General features: G+C 32.6%; 1 protein-coding gene across 11 annotated transcripts in view; it reads left to right on the top strand.

The window, feature by feature from the left end:
• LOC143252697 (uncharacterized) overlaps positions 1-19,286 on the top strand; it is a 119,866-nt gene that overhangs the window by 26,275 nt on the left and 74,305 nt on the right. For 10 of the 11 annotated variants that reach the window (XM_076505241.1, XM_076505244.1, XM_076505243.1 and 7 more), the window contains exons 3-4: positions 677-762; positions 7,269-7,427. In XM_076505241.1, coding sequence (XP_076361356.1) covers positions 677-762; positions 7,269-7,427 — 245 coding nt within the window. Of the gene's footprint in view, positions 1-676; positions 763-3,865; positions 4,004-7,268; positions 7,428-19,286 lie in introns of those variants that run through there. The other variant, XM_076505248.1, reaches the window with a different exon arrangement.

The raw sequence follows: 19,286 nt of genomic DNA, 5'->3' as shown, positions 1-19,286 counted from the left end.
ACTCTTGGGCAACTTTTTTACTAACAAATAGTGAGACTGACGACACATTATAACGCTCCACGGCTGAGAGGATGAGCATGTTTGGTGTGACGGGAAATCTAACTCGCGGCCCTCAGATTACGAGTCGAGCGCCTTAACCACTTGACCATGCTGGCCCCCCAAAATAAAATATACAGCATAAATATTATTATGAACTTAATATTTTTTTTTATATAGATATGAGGTTAATAGCTTAGGTATTTATATAGATGCCACTTATATCGTGTTTGACACACATTCTCTTCTCGTTAATATTTTTTTAAAATTCAGTTAGGTTTACAAAAATACAATATAAATAATGAATACGCAGTTCTGCTGCGCATGTAAATAACAAATAACATGTCAAGAACAATGTGTTTACCTTTGACAAAAACACTACAGTAATTTTACAAAAAAAAAATAGTATTTGTAAATGTAAGGAATGTTCACGATGCCAGGTTAAGTTTCTGAATCATTTTTAATTTTTATTATTTTCAGCTATTATTTTAATAATTGAAGTAGCTTGTAACAGTTGTTGTTTTACGTGATATGCATATTGTATATCTGAATTAATAATAATAAAAAAGTACAAGAAAATTTGACGCAGGTTATGCTATCATATTAAGAACAATAGCATTTATCACATGTTTATTCGCAGAGAAGAAAACTTTCCAGCCAAAAGTATGTTTAAATCAAGCACAACGATTGAAGTGAACGAAGAAAACAAGGCTACACGTATTACAGGTAAGCAAACTTTCCTTCGATCTGAAGATTATTTTTTTATCAAGCACAAAGCTAGTCTGCCCACCACGAGTATCGAAACGTAGTTTTTAGTGCTGTGAGCCCTCAAACTTATCGCTGGATCACTGGAGGGTGAGGGGTATTAAAAGTAGGCTTTTAAAAGTATGTTGTTAGTCATAACTCATATTATGAAATTGGTAAAAAACAGCTACGTTTTTAATAAATAAGAATGAATTATACGCGATATATATAACAATTAATTTATTACGCAGCAAAAATTAATTATAGGTTTATATGTATGTACGTATAAAGATAAACAGAATGGGAAAGTGTGAACAAAAAGAAAGAAAAAAAGAAATACTTAGAACCAAAAAGAAATGAAAGTTGTCATAAGTGGATTATTTACGCCTGTTTACATACTCATATTATGTTTCTGTTCTAATTAGTATGATATGTATTCATCTTTATAATTGTAAGTGCTTTCTCAACACAATAATAATACTACGATTCTCAGTGTTCAAAGCTTATTACGTATTTGTCGTTTGTGTGAAAATGAAAATAAATACCGAAATTGGGATGAAAACAGGCTATAAAAGCACTCAAATACATAAATATAAAACTGCCTTTTATTTTCTGAAATTCGCTGATTAATTTATAAAATATTTTAAGGTAAGTTATTTGTGTAAACTGCATCGATATGCTGCACGAGATATAATTATTACAATATCGTTGTTAGTGTAGCTTTGAATGGTAACCTGTAAGGTATGAAACAAAATAAATTATGTCGTAAATAAGCTTTGGAATTAATGAAAACAGCGCGTTACAATTTTTTTCAATTACATCTAAATAGCAATTTAATTAATTATTAAACTAATTTGCTATCGCCATAAAGATACATATTTGTCTTTATTTAATATTATCTTTTCTCACTAGAGAGTGAAACGTAGTTTGTTGCTGCAGAGATCAAAACGTAAAGCCTGCAAAATATGAATATAAAGTAAATATTTGTAATAATGGTAACATACAGTGGAGCGCCGTTAAGCCGCGGTATTTGGGGGGTCAACCTGCTTTACCGCGGCTTAAACCTTTGTGACTGAAAAGCCGAAGTCGCCAACAGCTCCGCCGAGGATCCTCATCCGGGCCATTGCGTGATCATTATAATATTAATGTGTAGACTATTCAGATACAATTAACAAGTGCCGTTTTAACACAAACGACCAATGCATTGCGATGGTTCGCTTTTCCCCTTTTTAATAAATAAAATATACAACACAATTTTGATTAAGATTTATTAATAATATAAAGATTACAATAAAAATAAACCTTTTTATTGTAAAATTTCGTCTTCCCGTGTTGCATGCGGGCCGCCATTTGAAATCTCGTGGTAGCGATGTTGCGCAGTTGCATAAATTATTAGCTCTCTTGCGTTTCAAACCACCCTCATCAAATTCATCAAGAAATGCTCTTAATTTATTCTCATCTTTAATCCACCCACGCAATTTAGACTCAGGTATGCCTAACTCTCTACTAACTTTAGCCTTTGCTGAACGTCATACGATGCATGTTTACGTTTGGTACTCATGTGGTAGGAATTTATCAACATGATATGCTCACTATTAATTCAGAAAATGAAGTGATTTCTGTTGGGTTTGTGGCCAATATTTATACAATTCCATAAAAATATCGGATTATCGAATTAAAAATAATACTTTAATTATTGATTTAATTTATTTCCCCAATTAAAACAAATCCTTTTTAAATATCCCCTTGAAGTTATAAAGCCAATATTAAATTCGTAAGCCGCGTTTTTACATGTTTTTAAATTAGCTGTGAGCCGCGACAATCCTCGCTCACATCGCTCACAAGACTTGCTACAGCAGCTTAAGCGATTTCGCGGTTTACTGGTCCGCGGCTTAATGGCGCTCCACTGTATAAAACGTATTATATTCTATTTCAAGTAGAATCTTAGTGATATCAAGTTTGTAAACTAAACGTATAAACCTATGCTATAAACCCAACACTAAGTCTAACGTGATTAGTGTTTTTTGTTTTGTTTTTTCTTATAATAAAGCCGCGTGGGGAATCGAGCTCCTGATTTTAGCGTTGTAAATATGTAGGCTTGCCGCTGTACCAGCGTGTGTTTAATGCGATTAGATTACATAACACTTAGCTACTGAAAAGTATATGATCATGAAAGTAAATACTTGATGTTTTTGTATTAAGCAATTTATTTGGACTATCACCACGTTTTTAGTGTGTGTGTTTTTTTTATTAATGCACAAGCATAACAAATTAAAAACAAACAAATTTGGTAATGGTCCATATAAATAAGTTCATACAAATATAAGCACTCACGTCAAAAGCCTGAAAGGTTGCTTGAGATATTTGTTCACTAAATCTGTTTTTCTTTCTTTGATGTTTTAAATATTCGATTACCCATGTCAGTTGTAGCCAATGCTAAGTTCTATTACTTACATTACGTCGAGTCCTAATTATCAATGTCTGATGTTCATTTGTAGTTCGACTGGTGCTTATGTAAATAAAACATTTGTTTGAATTTCTCACAAAGTTACTCGAGGGCTATCTCCTCTAGCCGTCCCTAATTTAGCAGTGTAAGACTAGAGGGAAGACAGCTAGTCGTCACCACCCACCGCCACCTCTTGGGCTACTCTTTTACCATCGAATAGTGGGATTGATCATAACATTATAATTCTCCCACGGCTGAAATGGCGACCATGTTTGGTGTCACGAGGATTCGAACCCGCGACCCTCACATTACAAGTCGAGTGCCTTAACCACCTAGCCGTGCCGGGTCTTAAATTAAAAGTAAGAGACACTGAGCGTGTGCTTATAACCGCTACGGTGAATAGAAGTTTAGTGTAATAGAGTGAGAAACTGGGAGTAATGTCTAAGAATTATAAATAAAAATGCCTTGTTTCACATATTCGACGTCTGTAGTATCTCTAGACGATTATAATATACTAGTGTGCCGTTTCTTTTTTAATTTTAAATTAGTGAAACAATGCTTGCTAATTTATAGAGTTAAAACGTGTGAGGTATTCTCGTGCATGAAGTAAATCACGTGAGTAAAACGTCACGTGGACAATTATATTGAAAATCAACCACCTTGTCAAACTCGGGTTCACACGTTACTAGAATGTTTTATATTGAGGAAGAGGGGAAATAATTGTATAAACAGTAATAATATAGAAGCTGAACTGAAAGTATATATCTTTTTTGTGAGGTATGTATTAGTATAGACTCGATAATAAGTATTCTAACTGTCATACAGGAACTATACCATATATTTGTATACTGTCCATTGATTAGTACAGGTATTTAAATTAGAATTATTCGATGTCAACAATATTAAATGTAAACCGAATTTCGTTGGTGCTTTGAAAAGACAATGTTCATTTGAACTGCATTCTTTTTAAGGTACGGATTTTAACGTGATAGTATTTGCAATGCCCATAACGTACATATCAGTTTTTCCGAAAACCTGAAATAATCACGGTGTTAAGTACAGCATCCGAGTTAGAAAAACACTAAATTTTCGGTTACTGCATTATTTAATAGTCTGTACCTTATACATAATTCTTGAAGAAAAAAATTAGACGAATAACTTAAAACGTATCTTTTTCTATCTCAGTCCTGACATAAAGTACCTACTTTCAAAAGTTTGTGCAAACATGTAGTGTAGGGTACAAATAAAATTTTGATATGATATTCTAAACTGATAACTCAGGTTTATTAAACTGTTAATTCAGGAAAGGCGATAACCACAAATAATAAAATGATAATAAAAATATTTTAATAAAACAAAGAAACTGTTAGAAAAATCATTCAAACGTTGACAACAGTGTCGACGAATTGTTGCGTATTTTTCCCCATCATTTTAACCTGATGGAATTTTTAGCAAATTAGTACACGTGTTCTGCTTACACAATGTTTCGACTGCTCACTTTCCATTTCTACTGCTTAATCTGACTTTTAAATTGTAGTTAGCGTCAGAGATAAAATATTCACAATTACTTTAAGTTCTTTAACTAGAATTTTGTTAGTGGTGAATATGAGTTGCTTTAACTTGCAAAGTTTTAAACATGTATAAATAGTAGACATCTAGATAAAAAATTCAGTTTTATTGAAGTATCAAGCAGGTTTTGTTACACATTTATTTACAAAAATTTACACATAAAGTACTGAAGATATACGGATCTACGACAAAGTCTGATTTGACCTTATCACCTCCTTAATAACTCTCACTTTAAAACAAACTAACTTTCGGTGTTGCATTTTTATTAATAAATACAGATTTTTGCAAAAATTTGGCGTTACTTTGATGAAGCATAAGATGCAAACTTTGTGAAAAATTATAACTATAAGACTTGAATGTGAAAATCAAATGAAATCGACCACCAAAATTTCTCTAATGTTTATAAATATTCAAGAAGTTTATGAACGATGTTTCAATTGTAGACAAGTGCTCTAAGTTTTTCTCAACATGAATTAAATCATCATATTTTTGTTTTATGTTTTGTGTTCGGACAAAATTGTTTTTTCCTATACGTATGTCTTTGTATTTTACAGTCATTTTTGAAAATTTTTAGTCTATTGTATTCGACTGAAAAATGTGTTTGACAATTGTTTACTAGAAACAGAACCATTTCTTTTTAATGAGATGCCAATTTTATGTAACAAAGTGTAATTTCTCATCTTGCAAAATACAAGCTATAATTACCAAGCCTACCTAGTTAGACTCTCACTTGGAAACGAACACTATTTTGAAGTAATTTTCCTGACATAATTAAGTTGTCACTCTGAAACAAACAAACATAAAATTGCGAACATACAAACCTTCAAAATATCTTCAATAAGTAATAAAAAGTTGTTTTTGAATTAAGCACAAACCTACACAATGGGCCATCTATACTCTCTTCCCCACAGGCATCGAAGCTCAATTTTTAGCGCAGTAAGTCCGCAGACATACCGGTTTGCCACTGAGATGTTAAATAAAAAAAATAAACTGTATAAAAATATTTGAGTGATAGACTTTGTCCATATCCCAAAATATACGTATCCGTATTAAATAAACATGAAACCCCTAAACTAAAGTACTTGTTCACATTTATCAAACTTGTCATGCATTTGATGTTTTATAAATATAGCGTTAATGGTATAAATAGTTTCAATATAATATATGTTTTATTTATTCATACACTACTCTTTTCGATACACTAAACAAGCCGTAACAGGTGAAATCAATTTTAAAACAAAGGGTTAAGGATGACATGGGTTAGCTTAATTTATTCAAAAATATACAGTGGCTTTCCATGTGAATATCGTAATTAAAGCTACTTTTAGACATATCATAATTCCAAATAACAGCATGTTTTAAAATAATTATTCAGCTGAAAATGAAAAAAAGCAATTTTATTATGACTTCAGTAACCTTAAAAGTACAGTTGTGCGTGTATTGCAACGTTCCAGAAAGAAAAAAAAAAACAATCATAATTTTTAATGTGAATGATAAATGGGTATAACTATTTCCGAATATTAATAATGTTTTAATACTGTTTAACAATATTGCTGATAATTTTTTGTCATAGAGGTAGGCCCTAGTATTTCTGTAATAATATAAATACAGTTCCTTATGTATTTTCAAATTCCTATCATTTCTATAATAATATAAATACAATTCCTTATTATTTTAAAATTCCTGTAATTTCTGTAATAATATAAATATAATTCCTTATGTATTTTAAAATTCCTGTAATTTCTGTAATAATATAAATATAATTCCTTATGTATTTTAAAATTTCTGTAATTTCTGGGGCCTGGCATGGCCAAGCGCGTAAGGCGCGCGACTCGTAATCAGAGGGTCGCGGGTTCGCGCCCGCGTCGCGCTAAACATGCTCGCCCTCCCAGCCGTGGGGGCGTATAATGTTATGGTCAATCCCACTATTCGTTGGTAAAAGAGTAGCCCAAGAGTTGGCGGTGGGTGGTGATGACTAGCTGCCTTCCCTCTAATCTTACACTGCTAAATTAGGGACGGCTAGCACAGATAGCCCTCGAGTAGCTTTGTGCGAAATTCAAAAACAAACAAACTGTAATTTCTGTAATTATATAATTCCTTATGTATTTTAAAATTCCAGTTAACTTCGTTAATTATGACTTTATCGAAAGTCAGAAAATTATATATAAAATAATGAAAATATTCACTGCACTTTTTTATCCAAGCTCAGCAAAACAATTTGACCGAAAACCAAAGGTTTAAAGTAAATTTTATATTATATATGAATAAATCATGTATATTAAAAATCAAAGGGAATTCAGTAATACTACTTTCCATTAATGAACGTAATTTATGTTTGTGATTTCGATTTCTTGCAGTATGTTACGACATTGTTAGTCATTTATTAATTTTGCATATATAAAAAACTTAACATATATATGAATATATATGTTATAAAAGGAATGATAATTCAGTTAGGATAATTGTTCTTTAGACAACACCTTACCAACATCAACGAATTCTACTGAAACTTGTTCGACGACCATTGTTGTGAACACTTCACATAAGCCATCCCCTAGTAGAAATAATGGAACGAATAATCCTTCTCTGGGCTCGTTGACAACTACAAAACTAGCTACACAGGGTGATCAAAGTGAGTTTCTTATGTTGTTCTTTTATTTATTTTTGTTGTTTTTTTACAACAATACTTCCGCGAAGTTGCTTTGAGTCTTGTTTAATTGAAAAAAATAAACAATTCGTTACACAGACTACTACGATTTACTTCATAATATCTACTTCTAAGTTTTGCTCAGATAAAAATACAATTAAATGTTTCGTTTTAAAAACTGTCCCAAAAGCCATTTGTTTAAATACGAAAATAACAAAATAAACTGTAATGATGCTTGGCTTTCTTCAAGCAGTGAATCAGAAGATCCAAAGTTTGGTATAATTGGGATACCTATAAACAGTGAAATATTCACACACAAAACAGGTTACACTTCTCATTTGTAATTCTAAAAAAACAAGAAAATATTTATTGCCTTATGAGTCTTTGTCTTTCATCTCTGTTATACTTTTCTTACACGCATCTATATGAAAAATCTAAATGAAATTTTAACAATACGTTCGTTGTTGTTTGTTTTTTGTTATTATATTGATGATTTAATGGACGATAAAACAGCATAACATTAAACGTACATATCTTTATGGAAAATATGATATTGCTATAAAATTATTAAAATTAGTATAGTTCATTTCTTATGTTTTTCTTCTATAATTCTGTATTTCGCCTGTATTTAAAAAAGCGTATAACATAATGTAATGGAAATATTTTAATTAGGGTACACACACTCACGTATATAGGGTGTCTGAGAATTATGTTAACAGAGTTATCTATTTTTGTGAATAACTTTGTGAATGCACTTTCCAGTCAGTTTGTCAGTATAATAAGCGCATACATTTGTTATCTTTTAACACTTATTCAGTGCATAACAGAATACTACCTGTAATAAAGCATTAAGTATTATCATAAATTGTTAGGACTACTTTTGTATTATCACTTTGAAACGTCAAGTCGGGCACTTTTTGAAACTTGATTATTATCAGCTGAATTATTTTCGACATTATTTAAATTCAGCCTAGCGAATTAGATCTCTCCTCTATTTGTTGAGTTATGATGCATGTGGTCTATAGCCAACAACCAAACTGACCGATGTTTAATTAAATAGTAACTTTCTGTACTTTTGTATACATTCAAAGCTGAAAAATTATTTGAAGAATGCTCGAATAATAAAATATTTATGGCTTTTTATTCGGCTTTACGTTATGTTCATATTGAACAGGTAATATTTATGACATAGTTCAACCTTACTAAGTTCATGCTCTGATGACTCTACACATTCCATGGTAAAGCTCTGAACTTTAAGCTTTAAGTGTATAAAACTTACTTTCTGTATGAGTTTTAGAAGATCAGAAATACAAATCTTTATTATTGGTAATAGCAAGTATTATGAATCATAGGTATTTTCTATCACTTCGTTAAATCATGTTAAATGATACACATGTTGTCCTCCGGAATAATGTATAAATATTCATACAGAATACAAATGTTCGTTTTGTTTGTCTGGCACCTTCACTTAACAATCTCGAGCGAAGAACAGTAAGAACCAATTTAGATTACATTGCTAGAGAAACTCAGGTAGACCACCCTAAAAAAGTTTTAGTGGCTAAGTGATCGGACGAGTTGTTCGATTTGGGTAACCAATTCAATTTTTACAACAATAAACCGAAGCCAAACGAAAGTGACGTCTAATACAGCATGTAGCGCGGGTTTCTTTGTTGATCATCCTTACCTACATGAAGCTAACGAAGCAAATGTCATGCCATACTAGTCTATATATATATACACATAAACAAATAAGGAAACACTTAAAAAAACAAAAAGGGAAGTAAATGTAGGGATGGCTAATATCAATCTTTCAAATGCAATCCAAACACAATAGTAGGGATGACATTTGAATCATCCCTACATTATGAAAATGCCACGGCTGCTATCTTCTGTGCATTTTTTTTAAAGGATAAATCAATCAATCATCCCTTCATTTGCCTCCTTTTCCGAAAAGTTTTTCTTTACTTTTTTCTTAATGCAGTATTTTAATAGTCACAGGAAGGTTATATTTATAACTAAGTTATAAATACAATGAAATATTTATTGTTTATCAATGTTTTATTTTATAGTAATTCCTGTTTCACCCTGTACTTGAACTTTTTAAAGTAACGCCAAATTTTCGTAAGAAAGCTAACTTCAAGAGGTAATTATAACATCATTTACACTAGAGTTATGATTTCTCAAGTTACTCTTTATTATTAATAATACTTATACAAGTGGATACCCCGTTTGAAGATATGTCACTTCAGTGCAACTCGTTGACACCACTGTTTTGGTTCTTGAGTTATCATGTAATAAGTAAGAAGCAGAATAAAGAACAAAAAAATCAAACTTTTTACAATGATATTTACAGACATTACCAGAACTTGTGACTCTGTCTTTACATTGATATGGTTATAAAAGGAAGTACTGTACAGTACAGTAAAGTTCTGATGATTTATTGGGAAATATTTAAAATACCACTTCTGTGAACATCTCGAGATATCCCTACATAGGCAGTGCTATCAGTGCCTTCCTGATAAAACGTCACAAGCAAGCGTTTTGGGGTCACAAGTTTGTATTGAGTAACTGTCGCATCAAGTTCGGTTAAGTTTGGTAGAGAAACTTAGGTGAAAACCTAAATAAGTAAGAAAATGATTGAACGAGTCTAGTTTAGTAGCTGTATAAAATCTGTACTCAGTAAAGTACACACCACACAAAAATTACTCGTACATTTGCTGGCGTACTTTTGCTAATTTTATATACATTTTATATCCACGCATGTGACGTAAAACTACAATATACATTCATTTTCCACATAACTATCTTCGCTTCTTCTTTGTGGGTATTTGGGTATGTTGAATTTTAAATACCCAGGAGGGTCAGATGCGCAAGACCTCTTCTTCCATCTCTAACTTTCATGTCGGCTACTACTATGTTGTTGTTGTAGTGCTTTTGGGCCAGAGTAACCCAGAGTACTCCGGCCCTTTTCAGGGCAATGTCCATGTATTGTCTTGATTTGCCCGTTTTTTATTTTTTATTTATGTTTTTTTCATTATTACTTTTATTTCTTATTTTTATTTTACTTTACTTCAATTTTTTAAATTTTATATATATTTAACCAAAAAAGAGAATGAAGGAAAAATAATAATACACACACACACAAAAGCTATGAATATTATACTAGTTTTAAGCGTCTAGTGCGAGGTAGCCAGCTTGATTTATATTTCTTAAATATATATTCATTAGAGAGAGGTACTTAGGAGTATGTTTCTCATGTACATAGATCACTTAATAAATCATTTTTATGCCAATTTTTATTAAAATAATTTCGTGCATTATGCAAAAGTCTATCGGATACTGTCTACATATATGCTTACTTGTGCGTAAATGTGGATGAAGTACTGCGGGGTATTTTATAAGCTGAGGTTACGATTGAATTTTGTATTTTTGTAGTTTATGTAATTGTTTTTGTGTTATGTTTGGACATGCGTATTCTATAATGGGTCTAATGTGTGTTCTGTAGATTTTATTATATTATCAGGTGATGTGCATTGATTTTTACTGGATAGGCTTCTTGCATACTTTGCTCTTTTCTAGATTCTAGTCAGGATATTGTTAATATGCTGTATCCACATTAATTTGGTATCGTAAATTAATCCTAAAAATTTAGCCGAGGTAGCAGTCTGTAAAAGTGATTCGTTCATGTATAACTTTGGTGGATTGTTTTTTAGTTTATTTATTCTGGTGAATAGTATTACTTGGTTTCTCGGAACATTTAGTTTTATTCTATATTTCTGGCAGTATTATTCTATATTATTTAGGACTGGTTGGAGATTTGTTGCTGCTATTGAAGGAGTGAGTGTACTTTTCAGACCGCTACATCGTCAGCAAATTGTGATGCAAAACTTAAGCTTAGGTCCGACAGTGGCATATTACTCACATACATGATAAGTAAGATAGGGCTAACTACCCCTCCTTGTGGGACTCCTGAAGGACCCTGAGTGGGCCCCATTCACATTTACTTTACACGTTCATATAACTATCTTGGATTTTTAGTTTGCTTGTTTTGAATTTCGCGCAAAGCTGTACGAGGGTTATCTGCACAAGCCGTCCCTAATATAGTAGTGTAAGACTAGAGGGAAGGCAACTAGTTTTCACCACCCACCGTCAACTCTTAAGCTACTCACAATATGACATTTCCACGGTTAAAAGGACAAGTATGTTTGGAGTAACGGGGATTAGGAGTCGAGCGTTCCTAACCATCTGGCTAGGCCGCCCCTTACAATTTTAGTATATAATTAAATATGCTTGCTGCAAAAACAGTAAAAGAGAACTGCAATGTCTTTAGAAAATTTCTTGGTGATCAACTGAATATGTTATAAAAGTAGTGGCAAAATTATAAAATTATTAATAACCAAAAAAAAAAAAACAGTTGTAAATTATCGTTGTTATAAATTTGAAAAAAAAAAAGGAATGTGTAACAATTATATCATAATTCTATCGGAAAATTCTTCTCTTTTTTTCTGTGTTTAGGGTGAAGGTTCACAATAGATTTAATACGGTAAAATGTTTAATGACAAACAATCCCTAATTTTGGCTGATTTACTAGTTATCTTTACACTAAGCTCAACTTACGCTGATTTGTTTCTTATTTTTGTAACTAAGCTCAATATATATTATCTAAATAGAAGTTCCGAATTACTTTTTTCTTACTTCCTGTTAAAGAAGCCATTTCTCAAAAGCTATCGAGTTTTATTTTGGCCTTTTCTTAAACTTATTTATTCATACATAATTTTTCAAGTGCTTTTTCTACCAATAATTTAGAATGATAACCTGGTTTAGATTTCAGTTTACCCAAATTCTCGACTTTTCGTGTCTTTGGCTACTCGTTTGTAGAACAGAATATCTACCATATCGGCCCGGCATGGCCAAGCGTGTTAAGGCGTGCGACTCGTAATCTGAGGGTCGCGGGTTCGCATCCCGGTCGCGCCAAACATGCTCGCCCTCCCAGCTGTGGGGGCGTTACAATGTAACGGTCAATCCCACTATTCGTTAGTAAAAGAGTAGCCCAAGAGTTGGCGGTGGGTGGTGATGTCTAGCTGCCTTCCCTCTAGTCTAGTTTCGGGACGGCTAGCACAGATAGCCCTCGAGTAGCTTTGTGCGAAATTCCAAAATAAACAAACAAACAAAAAATCTACCATATTAACACGCTCGCGGTTCTTATGTAAGCATTTCATAGTCCACTTCATATGTTTCATGTGAGTCTTTCTCTAAGCTATGATAAGAAAATGACAGACGACTGTGATTCACAAACTATGATCGCATTTTATCTTTAATGTAAGTTTAAGACTACTGTAATTTGAGGCGATGATAACCACACTAACAATGTTTACTAATATCTACGTTGATACGTTACTATTATCTCTAATAAACGTCGTCAAATGTCAAAAATATTTATAATATACTACACATTACATTATAAAGAATGAGGGACCTTATAATAATTATAAAATGATAGGCAATAGAGTAACCACCTCGACAAACAGTACTATATGTCATTCCAAGTTTTTCCCTCCTAACACCATAACTTGTACAGGCAAGTTAAAATGATGTAGTGTTGTTCCTTTACGACTGAACCATTGCTTTTTACAAATTTAAGAAACGAAAACACGACTGTTAAAACAATTCGACAAACAAGTAATTTGCCTGTATATATTTCCTTTGCGCAAAGAACGTGAAAGCACTGTTTCTGTGTTAACCTATCAAATTTTAATTTTTCAATACTCAGCGATTACCAAGACGCGAGTAATTTAAGAAAGTACTAAAAGTTATTATTTTATTTTATTCAATATTATTCATAAGTATCTTACTTATAAAACACAGTATATTATGCTAAAAGTTACAAATACTTTTCATTGGTTTACAACCATAAAAATATATTTTGACAAAGAAATGTAAGACTTTGAATTAAAATGCTAAAATATTATAGGAATTGCAGTTGGAAAGTTTTGAAGTTGAATACCGAAGACGTTATTCTTGGTACTCTGGTACTTAAGTACCACTGATACGCCCATCATTTTATATCCAGCACGTGTTTTGCTTTTTAATTCTCCATAATAATAATAATAAAGTATTGAAAACTATTTATTCTTCTTTCATTTGTGATATGTAAAGTACCTTTGTTGTTCCTTATTTCATACAGGAGAAATGTTTATGTGTGTGTGTGTGTATAGAACATTAATGAATAATTCGAATTTAAATTAGAATATAAATTCTCCTTCATACTACGCAAAGGACACGTTTGACATACAGGTTTTTATGAACGTTTTATTGTTTTTAAATGTGTATAATCTAGTAAACGTTACGTTATAGTGAATGAGGACCTGATAATGATTTAAACATCATACGTGACAGAGTAACAACCTTCGACTAGCAGTGCCATCTATGATTCCAAATTTTCTCTCCTAACGAAGTAATAAAAGTGACTATGTTACAAGCTAAATAATCTTGTGACACAAAATCTAGACGGTCAGGTAAGAGACACTTAAGAATCAGTTATCGCATCCTTAATTTGTAACCGCTAACCAGGAAGAGAGCAACCAGTCAGCAGTAACCGTTATTTATTCTCGTGCTTTTAAGCGAATAATGCACTTGACCGTCACAGATAAAACACTTTTGCGACTGAAAGAGATAGAGTGTGTTTAGTAACATAGCATGGCCCAAATCTTAAACCTTTCAATCCACAGCTGCGCTACCTGTCAGGCAATCTCCGTCATATTTGACCATCAGTTGTTCTGATATACGTTTACAGTTGTAAAATAAGCTGTAATATTTTAGCAGCTGGAATTTTTTAAAACTATGTATACATTTGCACGTATTTTAGTGTCATTTAAATACATATAGCTACTCTGCTTGTTTCTCGAGCAAGTTCGACCGTACTTTTGTGGATACTTGTTTATTTGTTCACAAAAGACAGGAAATATACAGGAACGTGCTGTCCTATCCGGCTGTTACCACCGGGAACTACACACCTATAAACATTACGATTACTAGTGCGAGCAGGAAAGGTAATGGTTATGTTATGGAGTTATTACTTCAGATAGTTAAAATACATTTTTTATGATAACAGTTTGGAAAGTGTTAAAATTCACGGTTTAACAGTTAGCCAGTACAGAAACTCATGGAAAGTTTCTACGTAATTAAATTTAGTTTTTCAACCGCTACGTTTATTTACCTAAAGTTTGGGTCGTTTTCATACCCTTAGGGAGTAATGAAAAGTCATCCGTTCTCTTACCTCTCTCAACTCTAATCAATGATCTTAAACCTAATTTCATAAAAATATTGAGAAAGTTATCTTAATTATAGACCCTCATAAAAGAAAACAACAAAAAACACTACACAGTCATGGAACTTCATCTATGTGATTGATCCGGGCGTGAAATAGGGATTAGCGTACCCTGACTGTGCATCCGAAGATACACGGTTTAAAGCTAGTTGTCACAACAATGGGGTTGTGGGTGCGCTATAAAAATTATGATCAGATACCTTTACACGATTAAAACAGCACAAAATTTAGTGTTGGGTGTTGTTGAGTAGTTTCATTCTCTCTAGCACATCGGTTCAAAACTAGAGACGGCTGTACGTAAATAGCACTAATGCAGCTCTGCACGAAATTCAGAAGCTTACACAAATATTTTAGTTAAGGCTGAACTATGATATAAAGAAGTTAGTGAGATATGAACAGGAGGAAAAAACCAGTAAAAAGTGATAGCAAGAAATAATGAATTTTTTCAATTCTCAGTGAAGAAATAAAAGGATATTAAACGTATGTAACCTTATTTTTTATTCATTTTACACTAAGATACCTTCAAATGTCTCTAATTAAAATTATTAGATTGTTTGTTTTTAATTTCGTGCAAATCTACAAGAGGGCTATCTGCTCTAGCCGTCTCTAATTTAGCAGTGTAAGACTAGAGGGAAGGCAGCTATTTATCACCACCCACTGCCAACGAATAATGGGATTTACCATCAAATTATAACGCCCCACAGCTTACGAGTCGAGCACCTTAACCACCCGGTCATGTTGGGCCAGAATTATTAGAATAGATATAAATGTGTCTGCTACTACCAGAATAGGACCTTTAAGTGGTTCATTAATGTAAAAGTTCATAAAAGAAATATTAAGACAGAATCTAGAAAGTATTAACCGTTTTCCTCACACAAACACACACACACACGCACGCACGCACACAAATTATGTTTTATTTAAATTAGTATTTGTCATACCTTAAACTTATAAGGTAATTTGTGATGACGTCCTGAGATAAGATAATTGCTTTGAGACGGGGTATCACGTTGTGGTGCATACCTAATTTAAGTCTGAACATTAATGCATTACTAAACGTACAATTACACGGATACTTGGATTATATTAACACTTGCTCTTCATTTCAGATGACTAAACCTAATTATAATATATGTTTTGAGTGTGCAAGTAAACAAATACACAATTTTAACCCCCACCCTCAGTGGCAGGGCAGTATGTTTGCGGACTAAAATAGGAGTTTCGATACCCGTGGTAGGGAGAGCACAGATAGCCCATTGTTTAGCTTTGTGTTTAACTACAAACAAACAAGCAGATAAGAAAACTAGTTACTTTAAAAGAAGACTGTATGGTCATTCCGCTGATGGTCATACAATTTATGTATAGTTAACAGCAAACGCACGTTTGCTCCAAATCAAGGGATTGGGCATCCTCGAAATAAAATTAGCGTCATGACGTTTCCTTATGGCAACGACTTGATGGGTTGTCTACAGACCTATGGATCTAAAGAAAAGCACTTCGTTTTCATATAGAAGGGTTGCATGTTTTCATGCATATTTCTCAATTTATTATGCAAAAATAGCATTACATTTAAGGTTATACACGAAGCAGTATACTCGAATATTCACACGTTTTTAGTCGAAGGTCACATTTTAAGTTCTGCTACATATGATATTTGTAGAAGGTACGTTTTATTTGCGACAGAACTGATTAATTTAATGGGCAATAATAGAGCGGATATACGTGTATGATTATTAGCTGTTAAGTTTAGCGACACTTAATGAAATGCGCGGAAGTGTCTGACAATAGTGGTACTTCCGTGGTTGGCCATCTGCAAAAGAAAACAGTCCGATAAAGGGATGTATGTCAGTGATGAGCTCTCACAGGGCAACAGGAAAAGGTTTACGAAAGGCATTCATTAGTAAAATCACGAAATGTCACGGAAATACATCAGAATTTTGTTGTTGTTTTCTTTTGTCAAGTTGACATGTTCTCACGTGCTTTACCTCCACCTAGTTCGAGATTGTTTTTTCTGCTGCTTCTTTGGGGAAGAGAACGGATATTTTGTTTAACGACGTAGGTGATCATTAGCCAGCAAATACAATACCAGCAAAAGTTTTACTAAACATATTTCAGCCTAAGTCACACAAAGCTCCGATAAAGGATGGTTTGTCTGTTAAGTGTTGTGAACATATTTATATGCGTGAGAATATGGATAGATTATATGTTAGTATTGTAAGATATGCACAAACACATAATACGTTTGTAAATTTAATTTTGTATGTTAACGTTATAACTCTGCATTCAAAATCAGAAAATTTTCAGAGTTCAGTAAGGCTTAGTATGGCCTGAGGTTAGGGCACTCGACTCGCTATCTTCAGGTCTGGGGTGGGGGGTTATGTTATAACGACCAACTCCACTATTCGATTACGGCAGCCTAAGAGTTGATATTAATGAACTGCTTCTCTTCTAAGTTAGGGGTAGTGGACGCAGATAGCTCTCGAGTATCTTAACGCGAAATTCAACAATCAAACATAATTCAGTCATAATAATCATATCAAAGTAGTATCACATGTTATGTAGAATAAGTTAATAAATAAATAGGATTATAAACTAAAACGTCTTGGTTAGAGCTCCGCTAATTATTTGCACCTAGAGCCATTCATGATGTTACACTATATCGAAAAACAATATGGAGCAAAATAATTTCAAATGAAAAGAGAATAATATGCAAATATCCTTAGAAGCATGATACTAATTTCTTGTCTAAATATTTGCTGTTATTGCTCAAACTAATGATCGGTGCACCCTTATGAAAATATTAAAATGGTGAACAGACGTTTGGCCAGAACAGTCCAAAATTTTGGAATGTTGTCTCAGTGTCCCAATAGATAATTTGGGAACATCTAAACGGTCCGATTTTCATTTTTATAAGTAAAATCTTTCATTTTTTTTCTATTTGCTTCCATACCGACAACTGTATATCAGTAAAGATATTTCTGAATAGTTAAATGTTACACAGCTCGGAATGATGTACCATGGCCTTTTCTGCTGTTTCTAAAGTTGGCTATAAGGCAAGCTGTAGCAAATGACGTGATGTTACTATTGTATACATCACGGAGCATATGATTATCCATCCGCCAGAATGAAAAAAAAAAACAGTTCAATGCAACTGATAGGCACTGTTCACAACGGATTTTAGACTTGCGAAGTCACGAAGCATTTATTTAACATTAACTCAAGAGTGAAGATGGATGAGATTTGTTCAAAGTTATGTATATAGTAGAAAAAACTTCTGACTAAGAAGAATATGCTCGAAAAAAATTCATTCTTCACGAAAATGTCTGTGGTGAAAATAATTTAAAAAAACCTAGTCATGGCCAGGTGGTTAAGACACTCGATTCGTAATCAGAGGGCTGCAGTTCGAATCCTCGTCACACCAAACATACTTGCCATTTTAGCTTTGGAGGCGTTATAATGTCACGGTCAATTCCACTCTTTGTTGATAAAAGAGGTGATGACCACCCAAGAGGTGGCAGGGGGTGGTGATGTCTAGCTGCCTTTGCTCCAGTCTTATTCTGCAAAATCAGGGACGGCTATCACAGATAGTTCTCGAGTAGCCTTGCGCAAAATTCAAAATAAAATAATTTAAGTAAAAAATATTGCTTTTAACTGGATAAGATTTATCATTTGCAGAATTAATTATTTGTAATTTTTCCTAAAGAAGAAAGTCCCATTTTCAAAATATAAAAATCTTAGCGTAACCAGGTTTTATGATTCGAGAATCTCATTGCTCAAGATATAAACTATTCTAGCGAGAATATCACTAATATATAATATGTGTAACAAAAATCGTTTTACACCATTTTTGTAAGTATTCCTACTAGTACCATTTAAAAAATGTTTTACACCACTTTGATAAGTACTCCTACTAATATCATTTAAAAATTGTTTTACACCACTTCTGTAAGTATTTCTACTGATATTATTTAAAAATTGTTTTACACCACTTCTGCAAGTATTTCTTCTAATATCATTTAAATATTGTTTTATATCGCTTCTGTAAGTATTCCTACTAATATCATTTAAAATTGTTCTACACCACTTATGTAAGTATTACAACTGATATTATTTAAAAATTTGTTTTACACCACTTATGTAAGTATTCCTACTGATATTATTTAAAAATTATTTTACACCACTTCTGCAAGTATTCTTACTAATATCATTTTCAAATTTTTCTACACCACTTATGTAAGTATTACTACTGATATTATTTTAAAAACTATTTTACACCACTTATGTAAGTATTCCTACTGATATTATTTAAAAATTATTTTACAACACTACTGCAAGTATTCCAAATGATATCATTTAAAAATTGTTTTCCACTACTTCTATATGTATTCCTACTAATATCATTTAAAACTGGTTTCACCACTTCTGTAAGTATTATTACTAGTATCATTTAGAAATTGTTTTGCACCTCCTCTGTAAGTATTCTACTAATATCATTTTTTGTTATATACCTCTTCTGT

Source organism: Tachypleus tridentatus, chromosome 6 (genome assembly GCF_004210375.1).
Source record: "Tachypleus tridentatus isolate NWPU-2018 chromosome 6, ASM421037v1, whole genome shotgun sequence".
NCBI lineage: Eukaryota > Metazoa > Arthropoda > Merostomata > Xiphosura > Limulidae > Tachypleus > Tachypleus tridentatus.
Note: the sequence above shows the minus strand (reverse complement) of the source record. Positions and strands in the feature narration are given on the sequence as shown.